This window comes from Melopsittacus undulatus, chromosome 3, assembly GCF_012275295.1.
Source record: "Melopsittacus undulatus isolate bMelUnd1 chromosome 3, bMelUnd1.mat.Z, whole genome shotgun sequence".
NCBI lineage: Eukaryota > Metazoa > Chordata > Aves > Psittaciformes > Psittaculidae > Melopsittacus > Melopsittacus undulatus.
Window position 1 is genome coordinate 108,677,907 of NC_047529.1, and position 17,344 is coordinate 108,695,250.

A 17,344-nucleotide genomic window follows, 5' to 3' on the forward strand; every position below is an offset into this window, starting at 1 on the left:
TGACTTGCATATCTGCTCTAATACCAATTTTGGCCACATGCTGTTTGCAGTTGTTTAATGTCTGCCTTAACTTGTCCATTTGTGAAATGTATTACATGCCCACAAGAGTAAGTAGGAATTCATTAGCACTTTTGAATTGCTCTTACATCATCTAGAGAAACGTGCTCACATACCTGCTAGGTATTAGCAGTGAAATCTTGGTTCTATTTAAGCTAATAGCAAGAACTCTGATCAACTTCAAAAGAGGGAAATTCTCATTCAATTACCATAATTACATTGTTAAGAATGGTTCAGCTCCAAATTTTGTAATGATTCAAAGACCGTTCCCTTCCTGAATTTAAAGTCAGATGCAAGTATAGCATGTTGCAAATCTTCTGGTGCTTATGCAGTCACATTGCACTCAGCACTGGAGACTATTCACATTCTTAGCATTCAGCACATTTCAGAGCTTTCATGAGGCAATTAGAAAAGCCATATAAATAAGCCTAGGAAAAGCAGAGCAGTATCTTTTCCTAATGTTGTCACTCAGGTAGTGCCCAGTTTTACCAGCCACTGAGCTCCTGATATAAGAGTTTTGCTTGAATAGTTAATTTGGGATTTAAGTGCAAAATGAAGGCTCCAAAGACCAGCTCTGTGGGATGTTTTGTGATACCAGTGGAAACGTTCTATCCAGTCAGCATCTCCGAAGCCCATAAAACTTGATTTAAATTTTTTTTCTACTGTACAGTCCCCAACAGACGTTAACTGTTAATAGTTTTTACAACTCTAATTTAATCTGGGAAAGTATTGAACTTGGACGTGAAAGGTAATAAAACCCTTTTAGTAGGAAGATGGAGTTTCTGCTCAGAATAACAATCTATCAGTTTTGCAAAGGATTGTTAAATTGCTGCTTTATAACTGGGATGCGATTGAGGCAGCCAAGCTGTGTTTTGAGCCTTGCTTTTCAAGAAAGTAAGTTAAAATTATGAAACTAAGGTCTTTAGTTATTTGGGAAGAAATCTGCTTGAACTGGCATGGGGATGCTTTAATTTCCATCAGGTAGCTGAGTGGCTGCTCTGTGTGTATTACTGGCTTGGCTGTGTTGCTAAATACGATTTTCAAATAATGTGAACTTCCCTCTTCATGAATCCTAATGCATACCACCTTTGTAGCTGAATTGTATGTTCCGTTGCACTGCTTGATGTCATGTATTTAGGATCTTATTTGATTGTGTGATATCAGGTGTACAAGAACATCTCATGCTGGAAATCCTAGACCTCGGGTGCAGGATGAGGAGTTGTCTTCTTGAGTTTGTTCCAGAGAAGCCGGTTGCTGTTTTCTGCAATAAGCACTCTTTGGACAACCTTATTTCCCATTGTAACTTATCAGGCTGCTGCCTTTTTTGGGCTGCAGCCACCTTTCCTACACTGCTGCCTTAGGAGAGTGAAAGGATGCAATAGGGTGCATTGCCCTCACTGAACATCATGAGGCTGTTTAGCAGAAGAATCTAACCTGGCTCTGGCCTGTGTTTGCCCTGAGACTGATGAGGAAGGATTTAGGGTATAAACAGATAGCAGGGTGCCTTCAAAGCTATTGGGCAGCTATCAGTGACCAGCTTTTAAAGTGGCTAGCAATAAGACACTGAGTTTGGTCAGTTCCTGGGTCTGCGTTATCGTTGTCTTTTGAACAGGACTCCCTCAGCATTAACTGGCATGAGTTTTAGATGTTCCGTGCATGTGTTTTAGTCAAGGATGTCAGGCCTCACATTGTAGCAGTGGGCTTCGTTGCCAGTGTGGTTTTGATTTGTAGCCTTACCAGTGTATACCCCTTCATTTGAAAACTTTTTTGGACAGGTGATTTATTCATAATGTGTCTGTACATGCATAGTACATTAGCATCAGTTTTCTTGTTTACAAATATCTCTGTCATCTCATTAGTCCTGAACAGAGCAACTTGAAGCTGTCTTCATCATCTCAAAAACATCTCGCTGGTGAGCCATCCTTCCCTTCTTGTGACATGAATTTTAAATGTTGTAAACAAGTTTCCAAAGGATCAACAGCAATTTTTCATGTAGGGTATATTAATTTGTCTTGTAATATTCCTTTTATGTCAACTGCAATAATTCCCTGTGCTTAAGAATGAGCATTAGAAGCTGAGTATTATTGATAGGTTTCTCCCACAGTTTGTGAGTGGAATTTTGAGAATATGGAAAATAAAGTATTTTTACTTAGACCAGTGGTTTCTGTGATACCACAGAGGAATACCAGCTAGTGGAGTATCTGTCATACAATACAGAGGTGTATTTGGTGTGAAATACTGAGTATTCTTCCTACTTCAACCACAGAGTTCTACACAACACTGATGGATGAGCTCAGGACTCAGAAACTCCTAAGTACCAGGGTCTGTGGCTGCATATCTAGTTACAATCTCATTATTTTAACTGCATCTCTTTAATATCAACACTGGGCTATGCAGCTAGAGTCCAATATAAAACCTGCAGAAGAGACTCTTGAAATGGCTTACTGGTGAACATCTTTATGAAAATCAAATAGACCCTTCAGAGTCCTGACATGGCAACATGTACCATGAAGGTGCCTTTCATCTCTCCTTATGTCCCTTGATATCTAAATAGAAGCAGAAGTTTGTTTGAAGCTACAATGCTTTTTGTAGCTATTTATCTGTGAAGATCCAAGAGCCTTATTAGAGCTTTGAGTTAACAGGAGAAAAAAAGTGCAAGGAAATTACAGCTGGAAGCTTGAGTCTTCTGGGTCTGCATAGTAGTGTCAGATAGAGCATGCCACAGGGATTTCCTCCCACTGGTGGGACATACCAGTAAACAGGTAGCTTCTGATTTTGTCCAGAGGGTCCATTGGAGTCAATCAATAGTCGTCTATTCTTCAGTGTGTTTGGGGAATTGATATCCACATGATCTTTTAACTCTAAGTAATTGTCTCTAATCTGACCCTGGAAAGAGTGGCCATATTGGTTCCATGGCAAGCAACTACATGAAACAGTGGCAAGCAGTGACTGGGAGATTGTGCCCTTGAGGGAAGGAAGAAATATAAAGATTTGTGTTCAAGCTCTGTAACTCCTCCCTTCAGACACATTGGTTAAACACATTCATTATTCCTCTGTGGGTGTTGTTTAACCCCAGCCATCAACTAAGCACCGTACAGCTGCTTGTTCACTCTCATCCCCAGTGGGATGGGGAACAGAATAGCAAAAGTAAAAGCGATAGAAGTCATGGGTTGAGATAAAGACAGTTTTATGGGTAAAGCAAAATCTGCATGCACAAGCAAATCAAAACATGGAATTCATTCACCACTTCTCATGGTCAGTCAGGTGTTCAGCCACTCCAGGACAGCAGGGCTCCATCACATGTAACCATTACTTGGGAAGACAAACACTGTCACTCTGAACAACCCATCTTCCTCCAGCCTTATATGCTGAGCATGCCATATGGTATGGGATAGCCCTTGGGTCACTTGGGGTCAGCTGTTCTGGCTGTGTCCCCTCCTAAATCCTTGTGCACCCCTAGACTGCTCACAGCAGCATGTGTGGGGCTGTGCCTCCCATTGTCCTGGGAGGTGTGCCAGGGTAGCCCCCACCATGGCAATTGTATTCCTTTTAGCAATGTGATTTAGCAGGGAAAACTGGCCATAGGATGGATAATAAGCCACAACTGCAAAGTGTGAGCCCTGTAAACAGAGTAGGAATATAAAAACCAAACCAAAGGGCTTAGTGACTGTCTCTCAAATGTGCAGTAACAGCTAGCCTTGTCTAAGACTAGACTTTACTGATGTTTCAAACCTGGCCCCAAGTCAGGGCATAAATATAAGAGGGACTACCCTTGGAAGCCATCTTTATTTAGAACAACTGGAAGAAAATGAGAGCTGCATTTATTTATTTGTTACTTCAAAATCTGACTCCCTGTTGCAAGGCAGTAAGATAAGCAAATGGCTCTTGCACCTGGCAAGTTACCATCAGCAGTTATTGCAGTGCTTAGTGTCTTTCTGCCACCAGCAGAAGTCTCTGCACTCCCCTTCATGTCACAGATTTCAGTGTTCTTATGGGGATGGTACAATTAAAGCCACAAGATTTAGTGCTCTAATTCTCTTTTGTTTGCAACAGAAGGGGGAGACAGGGAAGGATGATGCATGTGGTTGGGTTTTTGTTTTTATTTTACTGACCAGCAAAAATACCGTGTATATGTAACCAGTGATAATAACAGAGTTTATTTAAACTCATCAAACCCTTCCGTTAGTAACTGGATTAAAGGCTATTGTTACACATAAAGAAATCTTGTTATTAAAAAACCCAAATGCTGTGACTACATGTCACTCCTCTGTTTACAAACCTTGATCTAAGCAGACTGTACCTCTTGTATTTCTGTGTGTTTCTTTTGGTACAAATGTTTGCTAGTTTTAGATATGCCAGGGTCAAGAACACTGGTTTTTGACAAGCATGTCAAAAATGCTTCCTATGAGAAATGTGTATATAAGAGGGAGATGTGGTTGGCAGAAATCCAGGGTTCATTTTTAGCCCTTCTAGTATTACCCTGTATGTGGCCTGAGATCAGTTGCCAAATCAGACTTTTTCAGAGGGGACCTCTGTGAGCCTGAGCACAAGCAAAATTCCCCTGTTCTAAACTGGCATCTGGCAGGGAGACATTCCAGTCTGTGCTCTTGACACTCAGTTCAGTTGAGAGAAGTGGGAACAACCAAAGGACAAGTCATCAGATCTGTTTTAGGTTCAGGTAAATTACCATAGGAGCTCAGAGTGGCTGATTTGTACCTTATGGTCCACAATTTAAGACACCAAGGTGAGCAGGATCCATTTATGGCCCTGCTGTAGGACTTCTTAGACACCCTGGATCTCAGCTGAGCCATACTCAGTGATTTGGAAGATCATTTCCCTGAAGATTCAACTTTGGTATTTTCAAAAACAAGCTGCTCCCCCTGCTAAGATGTATGCACAGCACACTGTTACAAAGAGGTTTAAATTACAGCCCTGATAAGCCTTAGTTTCTCCCTCTATGAAATTAAATTGTTCATCAGATCTTCATGTTTTAAGTATTAATGGAAAGGCTTTATTAATGGAGGCTCCAGGAAATGAAATCTCGCTGTCCTGATTATCTGACAGGTCTTGCTAATATCTGTGGGATATCACAATTTTTCTTGCTTCAGGAGTTGGTCCCTTTCATTTACCTAACTGCACCTTGTTCTTACCAACTAACTACCCAGCCCAGTGTGCTTGCTCTGTGGATGAACTGGTAAATTAGTCAGATGCCAAAAGGGAGCAATTTGACTTACCTGAAAATGAGCAACGGTGTGATGAAAATGCATTATCTCTGTCCCAGTGGATAAGCCTCAGATTGTATTGAAATAGAATTAGGCCAAGGGAGTCAATGTACTGGATAATAATGAAATGTGTAATGTGGATTAGTTACATATAAAATTAATACTTTAGAATGAATTGCTGAAGAAATAAAAATGTGTCAGGCCTTTATCCTGACTCTAATGACTTAAAAATGCTGCACTTCTCTGTTTATAGAAGGGCAAAAGTAAAGCTATTAAATTTGTTCTCTTTATTTGGGTAAGAGAAATGGATATAAAATATCATCATATCAGAGCTATCAAATCAGGATCTCACTGACCCAATGCCATAATATTTGGGTTTGCACCACACCTGAGAAGTTAGAGATGGGGATGAAGTGCAGGAAGAATAAGCACATGAAAGTAAGAATCTGAATCACAGAATCCCAAGAGTTGGAAGGGACCTCAAAAGATCATCTAGTCCAACCCCCCTGCAAGAGCAGGGTAACCTAGAGTACATCACACAGGAACTTGTCCAGGTGGGCCTTGAATATCTCCAATGTAGGAGACTCCACAACTCCCCTGGGCAACCTGTTCCAGTGCTCTGTAACTCTTACAGTAAAGAAGTTCTTCCTGATGTTAACGTGGAACCTCCTATGCTCCAGTTTACACCCATTGCTCCTTGTCCTGTCAGTGGATGTCATCCCTCAGTCTCCTCCAAGCTAAAGAGACCCAGCTCCCTCAGCCTCTCCTCATAAGGGAGGTGTTCCACTCCATCATCTTTGTGGCTCTGCGCTGGACTCTTTCAAGCAATTCCCTGTCCTTCTTGAACTGAGGGGCCCAGAACTGGATGCAATATTCCAGATGTGGCCTCACCAAGGCAGAGTAGAGGGGGAGGAGAACCTCTCTTGCCCTACTAACCACACCCTTTCTAATGCACCCTAGGATGCCATTTGCCTTCTTGGCCACAAGGGCACATTGCTGGCTCATGGTCATCCTCCTATCCACCAGGACCCCCAGGTCCCTTTCCCCTTCACTCCTTTCCAGCAGGTCAACCCCCAACCTGTACTGGTACATGGGATTGTTCTTCCCCAGATGCAAGACTCTACACTTGCTCTTGTTGAATTTCATCAAGTTTGTCCCTGCCCAACTCTCCAGCCTGTCCAGGTCTCGCTGAATGGCAACACAGCCTTCTGGTGTGTCAGCCACTCCTCCCAGTTTAGTGTCATCAGTGAACTTGCTGAGGGTACACTTGGTTCCCTCATCCAGGTTGTTGATGAAAATATTAAACAGCACTGGTCCCAGCACCAACCCCTGAGGGACTCCACTAGTCACAGACCTCCAGCTAGATTCTGCCCCATTGACCACAACTCTCTGCCTTCTTCCTTTCAACCAGTTCTTGATCCACCTCACTACCTGATCGTCAAGCCCACACTTCTTTAGCTTATCTATGAGAATACTGTGGGAGACAGTATCAAATGCCTTACTGAAATCAAGAAAAAACACATCTACCACTCTACTATCATCCCTCCACCTAGTCACTTCCTCATAGAAGGCTGTAAGGTTGGTCAAACATGACTTTCCCCTCATAAAACCATGTTGGCTGTTCTTAATGACCCCCTCATCCTTGATATGTCTAGAGATGGTTTCAAGAATAAGAACCTAAAACTCCTTAATCACCTGCCTGGATTTAACTTTAGAAGCCTCTTGGTTAATTGAGTTTTATTGTTACTGTTATGTTACTTTTCCCTGCCCTTGATATTTATGGCTTTTCCCATGTCATGCCTTTTCTTCTGGGGGTAAATGTAATCAGTTTGAACCATTCAAAGGTGAGTTGAAATGTTGCCTGCCTGGGAGGATCTTAATGGGCTTAATACAAAATGGGCAAACTTTCCAAACCAGTTGACAAAGATAATCTTTGAGTGAGCGATATGAAACAGTTGCTGAGTGAGCTGTGGCATAAAAATTACAAGTGCTCATCTGCACTCTGTGAAGACTTTGTTTTGGTTTTCTGTGTTCTTAAGGCTTTCTTGTTGTCTCATCTGTTCAGGTTCGTTTCTGTTTCTCAATGCGTCAGAGAGGCCAAGCCCTGTCATCCTGAGCCCTTGGCTGAGAAGCAGCGGTGACCAATGCACAGTTCAAGTGGCTGTTTATAAGTTTTACCAGCAGAGTGGAGAATATATTGCTCGCGTCCTTCCCATTGATGAAAGCAGCAGTGAAATCTTATCAGTGGAGAGCCCAGAGAAACATGGGTAAGTCTCATCTTCTCATTTGACTCACAGCTTGAGTGAGAAGAATCATGACTGTGTAGCAGTACAGCCACAAAATGCATGCTGCACGTACTACTAAAGGGATCGAGACACCACACTGAGTAGATGCTTGTCTTGCATGTGTCTAAATTATTGTAGAAGCTAGAGATTGGTGCTTGTTACACAAAGCATTAGCAAAGCACTGGATCCGTTTAACAGTGAGTCTCTAAGTCAAAATCATCTTTGTTCTCAGTGCTTGCAGGTACAGATGGAGTGTGGTTACTCATCCTAAGTTTAAAGCTTTTCTGTCTAATTCGCTTCAATTTCTTTTTACTACTTCTTTACCACGTATACATTTGGCCTTAAAATATCTCCTGAGCCTTTGCAGGTTCACCTGCCTGCATATATTTTAAGTATTGTCTTGCACTTGTGATTATTTTTTTAATGCTGTGTCTTGTCAATAAAGCAGCTCAGAGCTACTGAAAAGCTTTTGATCTTTCAAGGGTGCAACTGTTTGAAATGATCTTTCAAGGCTACAACTGCTTGAAATGTTTTACCCTCTTTGTGCAGTTCATCTTAATTATTGATGGTGCCTTAATTTGTCAGACTTCCTGTGCATTAAGTTTTGGTGAGCAGCAAAGCAGCAGTAGCTGAACACAGTAAATGCTATAGTAGCGGACTAACATAGAATTGAATTTGGATGTATGTGAGGCTGAGGTTCTACCTGTTCTATATACTGGGTTTTTTTCTTTTTATATTTTACTTCTGCTGTGAAATGTGTGTTAAGAAGCATAATTCTTACTGAGCATCTCAAATGTTCCTTGTTTTGATGTGATAGAGTTGCTAACAGCAAATCCTGCTGGCTCGTGCTTGTAACAAGATGTGATTATGTGATTACTGTCTGCAGCAAATTCTATCTTTTCCAGTAGAAAAAGGAGAATGCACAATAAAAAAACCTTACAGGAGGTAATCTAATTCACAGGATCAGTTTGAACAGTTCTAATTTTCATGTAACACGTGGCCTATAAAAGTGAGGAGGGGAGCTTGTGTGTGGATCTAGATCATACTTAGTTCCAGCAGCATTGTACAAATTGTAAATTCCGGTTGCTGTCTGGGGAAAGGTAATTAGAGGAGTTGCAGCAGCTGTCTTCTTCCTTAGCTCCTTTCAAATGTTGCACTCTGTGTCACAGCTAATAAACATGCTTTGTGCAAAGTGCCTCCTGCATTGGCAGTGCCACTGTTCCTTGGCACTTGCAGGGAATACTGCTGTGTGCAAAATGCTTTGCTCTGCTGCATGGAGTAGCTCGAGCTTGGATGTGTGGGCAGGCAGAACTCATAAGGAGCACAGGCAAGTGCCAAATGTAAGGAGCCTTGAAGGGAAAGGAAAGATGACTTTAACTACGATAACAAATGCCTACCTTTGCCATCTGCTGGAGATAATAACACTACTCAGCTGTGTGTTGCAGATGGCAGATGGAGATAGTCACAATAGTAAAGAGGGACTGTGCTTCTAAAGAAGGTGGTTTTGGTTATGGCTTGGCTGTCCCAATAACTTGCAAGGAGTGTAGGTTTCTCCCCAACAGCATTTATGTGGCTTATAGGATAGTAAGGTTGTGTCTGTGGCTTTCATGGTTTTGTATGGCTCCTTGGTACTCTGTGTGCTATAAAACTGCAGTTGGAGCAACCTGTTGGTTGAGTTTCTCCCCTCTGGTCTTCTCTCTTCACTGTGAGAAGTAGTAGCCCTTTCCCCAGCCCAGCAATGCAGAAAGGCTCTGCTATAGGGCATCATAAATATCACACAGGGATAGTTAAGTATCTACCCCCAAAGTGTTTGGAGCAATAATACTGGATTAGCCCAGCTCTGATAACAAAACCTGCACTTCTGTAAAAACCTTCTTTTCTTTAGATGGGAGTCAAGAATAGCTGATCAGAAGCCAAGAATAATTCAGTAAAGTTCTTAAATGGGCTAGAATTTCCTACAGTGGAAATCTGTTCTGTTGAATATTTTATTTTGCCTTGGAAATTGCAAAGGATTGTATTGTTTTGTAATGAATTCTTTGACCCTGCTATAACCAAATGATTCCTAAAATGCTATAAGGATTTTAGCTCGGGGCACAAGGTAATTGAATTCCCCAGTGATGAGCCTGTGCTAGAAATAAAACCACTTTAAAGTTTCACAAGTGACTTCTCTGATTCTATGCACTTTAGGTATTGTTTTGCAAACAAGAGGTGTAATGTGTGTGTAGTTGCCAGTGACTTGTATGTGCAGTAGTAAGTCCATGCCGTTGCTTCAAATCAAGCTCATAACAGGAAGAGGACATTGTAATGAAACAAATGCACCTGAAGAGTTGTAAAGCAATAACTTAATTTCAGGGTGGATTTTTTTGTATCTTGACCTTTGCACATTGTCAGTGTCATTTTTACTCTTTTTCTTTTTTTAACTGCATAACCTGAATTACATATATTAATATCTTTCAGGGTCTTCACAGTTCACCTACATTTACAAGAGAAAAAAAAGTAGATGCTGACAGGTATTGCTATTTCACTCATGGTGAAGCCAGGCAAGAAAGGTTTTGGTTGAGAGCACTTGGAGCTGATTTTAAGTAGAACATATGTAAAGCTATGAAATGTCATTACTCAGGCAGACACAGCATAGGACCCACTATTTATTTGTTACCAGGGTTCAGCCCTGATTTGTTTGTGTGCAGAATACCAGGTGTGATTTCAGCGGACACTCAGCAAGCAGAAAACCTCAAAGGTAGAACTAGTGATGTTCTGTTTGATCCTCTGGTATCATTCTCTCTAGAAAAGAATAGCCCAAGCCTGTGGACTGGTTGTACCATTTCCATAATGAGGCATAGTCATTACAGAGATTGTTGTCTGGAAGATGCATATTTGTTTTATTTTCTTACTTGACATATTTCACTGCAGCTGAGCTATTGCATGTAGGAAGAAAGCTAACTAATTTAAGATGCTTTACATAGCAGCAGGATAGGGCAGATGGAACAGACTCCGGGAAGGATATGCCAGAAGTGATAGCTGCAAATGGTTCTTCAATGATGAAACACCAGAGGATGGCAAAGGGATGCTTGTTTTTGTATTATACAGAAACATTGCAAAGTACAGTAATAACTTTCCTACAAAATATTTACAACAGTGCTTGCTACTCAGAAGATAATTATATCCTTGTTTTTCAGTTCAACAGGATTGTATACCTATTTTTTTAAAGAGCAGAAAGATCTTACTCTGTATATTTAATCTATGGGGTTTGGATTGCCTTTAGTTAGACTTCTAATTTAATTCATAAGCAATCAGTAGGACTCCTCTACGGGGAACAACAGATCACTGTATTCTCTTAGAATCAGATTTGTTGCATGATAGAGCCTCCAGATGATCTGACATTGTGGATGTGTTTTTGATACAGCTAATCTCTTCTGGCATCTCTTGCAGTTCTATTGAGTTTTACAAGCTCTTGCAAAAGACACAGGGAGGGAATCAGTGCAGTGCTGTTGATCCTTTATAATGGCAAAAAGTTGCTGGAATTCCTCCCAGGGAGCACAGTGCTTCCTGATTTATCTCAAATGCTACAAGATGTGGAATACTGTCTTTAGCTGTTTTCCCACTCCCATGGTGTGTATATAATCCTTTCCTGTTGCTACTTAGTGTAATTCCTTTCCTATGTTACTGGAGGTGAGGAGGCAGCAAATATGTTTACGTAGCATATTGGTTATTTATCAAAGCAGTTACTTCCACAATTAAAATGTTGGATTCTGGGTGCTTGTTAGCCTGTCACTGTGGCCACTAATTTCACCTCTTATTTGTTTTCCCATCTGTTAAATTTATAATTGTAAAGTTACTGTACAGACTTACTACCAAGATTGTAACTGTGCTTAGTAGAGTGGGGAAAACACAAAGGAAAACCTGTTAACAAGGTCAGAGTTTGTAATATGGGATTGTTTTGCTTTCTTAGGTCTGTGCATTTTGGAGAAGTTATAGTTGCACATAGACAAAAATAGCATTATTCATTTTAATTACCATTATTTCACATCTCTACCTGCACTATTAATAGCAAGTTGTATTTTTCTATAGTATATGTGAAACCAGCCTTTTTAGTAAACCCATGACAAATGACTTCAATTTGGTCTTTCAGTTTAGTCCTTCCTCATCAGTAACTGTTATGTTCTTGCCCCATAAAATAATATAACACTCTTCACATGACTGAAGGTAATTGAGGCCTTTCTAAAAAGGGCAGGTGGGGAATATCCTCAGATCAGCTACTTCAGCAGGAATACCAGGATGATGGCATTTTTCAGATTTAGGTTCAAAAGATAAGGTTTGAAATGCTGGATTGAGTTCACTTCTGAAATCTATCCCACATTTCCTGTTTGACTGTAGAATCCCTTTTATAGAATTGTTGGTACTGAACTATACATCTTTTGTCTTAAGTATAACTACATAAACTACATAAAGGATTTTGCAAGCTATATGTGATTTTTGAGCTGTGAATAGGACCTCTAGACTAGTCTAAAACCTTAACAAAACCTGGAATTCATCTGAAGACTTATGTGTAAACATGTGAATTAAAAGGTCTCTGTTAAATAAAATCTGAGATCTGAACATGCATGCATGAGCAAGGATGCCGTAAAATCCTACTACTACAAATAGCCAGTACTTTAGTAGGTACATGTATATTTCTGCACAGGGCACTCCCAACAGAGAAAGAGCACCTGGTTTTGAAGGTTACTACAAATCATGATAGGCTATTCCCTTTCTGGCATCTACAACTTCACCTGAGATTGATTGCATTGATAGATGTCAAGAAAAATATATGAAGGAACCACCAGCATCTGTCACATTTGACCTTAGGGCTTGAAGTCTGAAGGTTATTTCTTGTACTAGTATACTAGTGTTTTTCCTTCCCCAATCCTTCCCTGCTCTTCTCTCTTTTCCCTCCTTTTTTCTCCTTTCTAATAGCTTTACTAGTTTGTCTTGCAGACCATGGGCTTAGTAGAAGGCATTTACTTTCTCAGAGCCCTTTAACCTTAAAAATACCTTCTTCAGGTTAGTGGTAATACGAATTTGCTTGGCATTTCTCTTCCTTCTTCTCCTTGGAAAAATGCTTTACTATGTTCAATCCTTTGAACATACCTGGACTAGAACATAGTCTAAATTGCCCAACAACAAAGACCAAATTGTGTGTATTTGGGGTACTTCTTATGGGCACTTCAGCTCATTTTTATGCATCAAAATGTTGCAAAAAATTTATAGTACATTTTACTCTGAGGATTCTAGATAAGGTGTTTAAGTCATTCAGTCTATACATTAAAGAAATTCAAGTAATGATCTCTATTTATGGATTCATTAGAAACTAAGCTCTCCTGTCTTGGTAGCCAGGCACCACTAATCCTTACTTCTAGAGAGGAAACTTCAGTTGTTCTAGATAGAAAATTAGCATTTACTCTTTTCCTGTGCTGTTATCCCCTAGCCAGCTTTCAGTCCATTTCAGTCTGTCAAATTATATGCAAAGAAAGAAAAAGGGAAGGAGAGGTGGATGTTGGTGTTTCTTTTCCCCTTTCCCCTTTCAAACGATACTGTCCTTAATACCTGTGAAGAATCAATCCTTTCCATAGCAAATGTTTGTATTTGGAAGGAAGTTTTTCCTATCCACCTGCAAAACCTTGGGTTTGTATCTCAAGTCTAGATCTGAAGAAAGCTTTAATACTGTTGATTGTGGCACCTTGAGGAGTTCATTGCTAGTTTGTTTTCAGTAGATGAGGAGATTTAAATCAAAATCCTTAAGAACGTGTAAGGTAAAATGGAGCCGTTCCAAGCTTTATTCAGCAGTATGAACCTGACAGACGAAAGTCTGCAGATGTGGAAAGATTGTTTTCCCATTCCACTTGAGTGCTACATTATGTAGATGAAGTTGTTACTTAAGCACTAGAGGTAAATACACTTCTGCTTTAAACTTCTTAGTGGTTTTGCTGCTGACAAAGTGTTGTATTATTGGATCCTTTTTGTAGACTTTATGCAGCACTGATTTGCTTCAGAGTGTGCCTTAATTTATATACAACAAAACAGGGGCTTCAACCTGCTCAAGAAGAATTTACTGCGTTGTCAATAGAGATTGGACTGTAGCAGTTTATTTCCTCTTACAGACATGTATATGGAAGTGAACTATGTACTACAAAGAATAATGTATTAATATTTCCAGAAACTGATTTTTGAGTGGCATTCACTATTGAGGTATATTATATTGTGAAGCAACAGTATTGTACAATCTCTTGAATGAACTGAAGCCAAACAATGCAATTTCAGTAATGAGTAATTGCAATTACTTTTTGGGGGGTTTGGCAGCTGATTACAGTCCCAATCAAACTGATTTGAAATCAGTTTGAAGCATTAGGGGAGGTAGGAAGTGTTCTTTCTTGTCTTGTAATACATGTTATCAGACAGTTATTATGTGGCAGTGCTGTCTTTTATTATGTTTGCCGGATTCAAATGCAAATGGGAAGGCCAAAGTTGTGTGGTCTGCTTCCAATTACAATGATAAAAAAGGGCAGGGGGAAAAAAGCCATTTTAAAGTTGCAATGAAAGTAGCAAATGAGGAAATTTTTTGTCAAACATCAAAATTTGCCTTACTACAGAAGCAAATAATGTGTAAAGAATGGAACAGTAGAAGAAAGATAAACTTAAGGGTGAAATTCAGGTTTGTGGTTACATAGTGGAGTAGCCTTTTCTGCCTCTGTAACATATTGTTGAACACGCTGTCATGGAGGAGGGTGAGCTGGGTGCCCAGTGTGCGTTGGCACAAGGATCCTTGTGGCTTACCAAATAAGCACAGCAGCTGTTGGTAACGTCCATGGGCTCTGGGAGCTGCTTCTGTGCATGAAACCCCAGAGGCTGGAACATCTGTCCCGCAGAAATGGTGTCAGAGTCACCACTGTGAAAGTTGAGGCATCCATAAAAGTAGCTGGTTTGGGTATTTGTTCTTTAGAAAACAAAGATTCCTTCAGGCTGTTCTGAGCACCCTAATCCAGCTTTTATACTGCCCAAATCCTGGGCACAACAATCTTAAGTTTTTATATGTTGTGCCCTTCAGAGTTGTTTGCAAGCTTCTCTTTTCTGCTTGTTCTGCTATTCTTACTTTCCAAAGTCTGGATTTCTCACTCTCCCCCCTTCTCTCATTCCTTTAACTTGTTTACCATGTTTTATAGATCTCTTGTTTTCTTCTCTACCTGAGGCTTCTACTTCAATTTTTAACAATCATCCCAAACTGATCTTTACAGCCCCATGTTGATGCTAGTCCGTGTTGCGCTCCTGTCAGTGTAGCCATGCCAGGGTGAATTTCAGCTTCTTAGAACCTGAGCAAGCAAACAGCCTGCTGCACATACACACACCACTCAGCCTCCTCTTCCCAAGCATACATACATACACACACACTTTGTCATCTTTCTTTTCTGTTCTTTGTTTAGATGTCCCCTCTTATTATATACCATTGCAAGCAGTCTTTTCAGGATCCTTTTACTATCTAGCATCCCACAGCCAAAAGGCTTCCAGCATTTGTTTCCAGAAACTAGGCAACATGCCTCATTAATATTGCTAGCCTTGTTTCTAGTTATTTTTCTTCTTTCCTCAAGCTGAGCTCTCTGTCATTATGCTGTTGGCAAAGCTTTGTGACTAGCCTGCGGTATAATTGCTTTCTGTATCTCCTACTTATTTTTGACCTTAAAAACCTCTGAAGCTCTGTGCAACCTCCTCTGTGGCTGTCCCACATTGGAGCAATTTCCTTGGGGCTTTCCTTGCTAATGCTTCAGAATCTTCTCCTTATCCAAGGCAAATCTACTCTGCCGTAGTACGTACTATAAAAGGTTTACAAAGTAGTATTCCTCCCTTCAAATTCAGAGAGGAATTATGAACTAGGTGCTGATAACCTTGCAAAACTTAAAACTTATGTCCTTGAACCATCCAGCTGCTAACAGTGTCTGTGTAGTGCTAATGCAGTTGTTTCTGCATTCCAGTCCAGGTTCTCTGGTATTGCTCTTAAATTCTGTCAGTTCTGTTTCTTGACTCACACCACAGGGTCATAGGGTCACACAAGCATAGAATGGTTTGAGTTGGAAGGGGCCGTAAAGCTCTTCCAGTTCTACCCCCTTACTAGAGGCAGGGATACCTTCTATTAGTCTGCATTGCTCCATCCAAGCCCTGTCCAGCCTGGCCTTGAGCACTGCCAGGGGTGGGGCAGCAGGGAGTGGCTTTAACCTGACAGAGGAGAGATTGAGATGAGACATTAGGAAGAAATTCTTCCCTGTGAGGGTGCTGAGGCCCTGGCACAGGGTGCCCAGAGAAGCTGTGGCTGCCCCATCCCTGGCAGTGTTCAAGGCCAGGTTGGACGGGGCTTGGAGCAAACTGGTCTAGTGGAAGGTGTCCCTGCCTGTGGCAGGGGGTCAAAACTGTATGATCTCTAAGGTCCCTTCCAGCCCAAACCAGTGTAGGATTTGATGATTTCATAAAAAAAAGAAAGCAAGGATTTATTCAACAGAAATTTGCAAGCTAATTCTCAGTAAATTCTTAGGTGGAAATCAGAGGAAATAAAGGCCAAGTAGCTATTCAGATTCTGATGTCTCTGAGGTAGCAGAGGAGGATGTTTGGGGTTCTTTTCAGTGGTTGAGGAAAGTACTGAACAGGCTTACTTTCTGCAGGAGTACAGTGAGGACTGTGGTGTTTGACACCAGTGTGAAGGTGAAGCATTTTCCAGGTTTTTTTTCTTGTACCATATTGGTTAAAGAGTACTGCTAATGCCTGAAAGCATTTTTCTGTCATTTTTCTCTCAAACAGCTACCTTTGCTTTGCAGTTTTGTTGTTTTCCATGGCACATGTCTGGTATACAGCAGAAATTAGATTCCTGTGACAAAATACTGTCTCAAGGGCTCTTTTGTACTGGCAGTGGCAAACCCTTAATGTCAGTGGTTGGTCCGGCAAAAACCAGCCAGGGCTGTCAGATCTGCTTTGTGCACTGCTTTATACAGCTTATTTCTTGACTTGTGCACTTTGGCAGAAAGTTCTTCCACATACTGTGCAGGATAATGCTTTTTGTTAAAATGAATCAATACAGTGAAGCCATGCACATTCATGGCTTGCACAGTAACATTTTGGTTTCTCAAAGACTGAAATGAGCAGTCCTCCCTATCACATTTGGAAGTACTTGCCTTTTCCCTACCTGTTTGCAGGGCTTGTGTTCATCTGGTTTTCTTTATGGACATTGAGTTGTCTGAATTGCCAAGTACAGTTGCCAGCTCTTCATAAACGTCAGTCTGTAACCTTATGATATTTATTGCCTTCTGTATCAGGCTGACTAAATATGATTTTCTACTGGAAATAGCAGCAGTGAAGTTTGTTTACTGAATGTAATTGGAGCTTTTCCTGCTCATCCTTGGCTCGGTGTGCTGTTCATGCTGATGGATTGAGGCCACAAAGACACATATTAAAGTTCCTTCTGACAAGGCAAAGCTATTCTAAACTGCGACTTGAACCAGCAGCACAATCTGCCATCCTTGATGAACTTCTCATGAGGATGAGACTGCAGAAGATTGGCTCAAGTTGAACTCTTTTGCAAGGCACTAAAGGTTTTAAGACTCCATCTAGCAAAGAATACAAGCCGTGGAGTAAATGAAACCAGCTCGGCTGTCTCTTCTGTTCACATCAGTGGCCAGTTATTATGATGCCTTTATAACAGAACAAAATTACACAAATGGGATGATTTTATCAAAATATTTATATTGAAATACTTTTTAATAAAGA

At 40.7% G+C, this 17,344-nt stretch overlaps 1 protein-coding gene across 1 annotated transcript in view; it reads left to right on the forward strand.

Moving 5' to 3' along the window:
- Positions 1-17,344, forward strand: part of ALK (ALK receptor tyrosine kinase) — a 316,863-nt gene that overhangs the window by 142,822 nt on the left and 156,697 nt on the right. Inside the window, exon 5 of the mRNA XM_034060986.1 lies at positions 7,345-7,546. Within this exon, the coding sequence (XP_033916877.1) occupies positions 7,345-7,546 (202 nt within the window). The remainder of the gene's footprint in view (positions 1-7,344; positions 7,547-17,344) is intronic.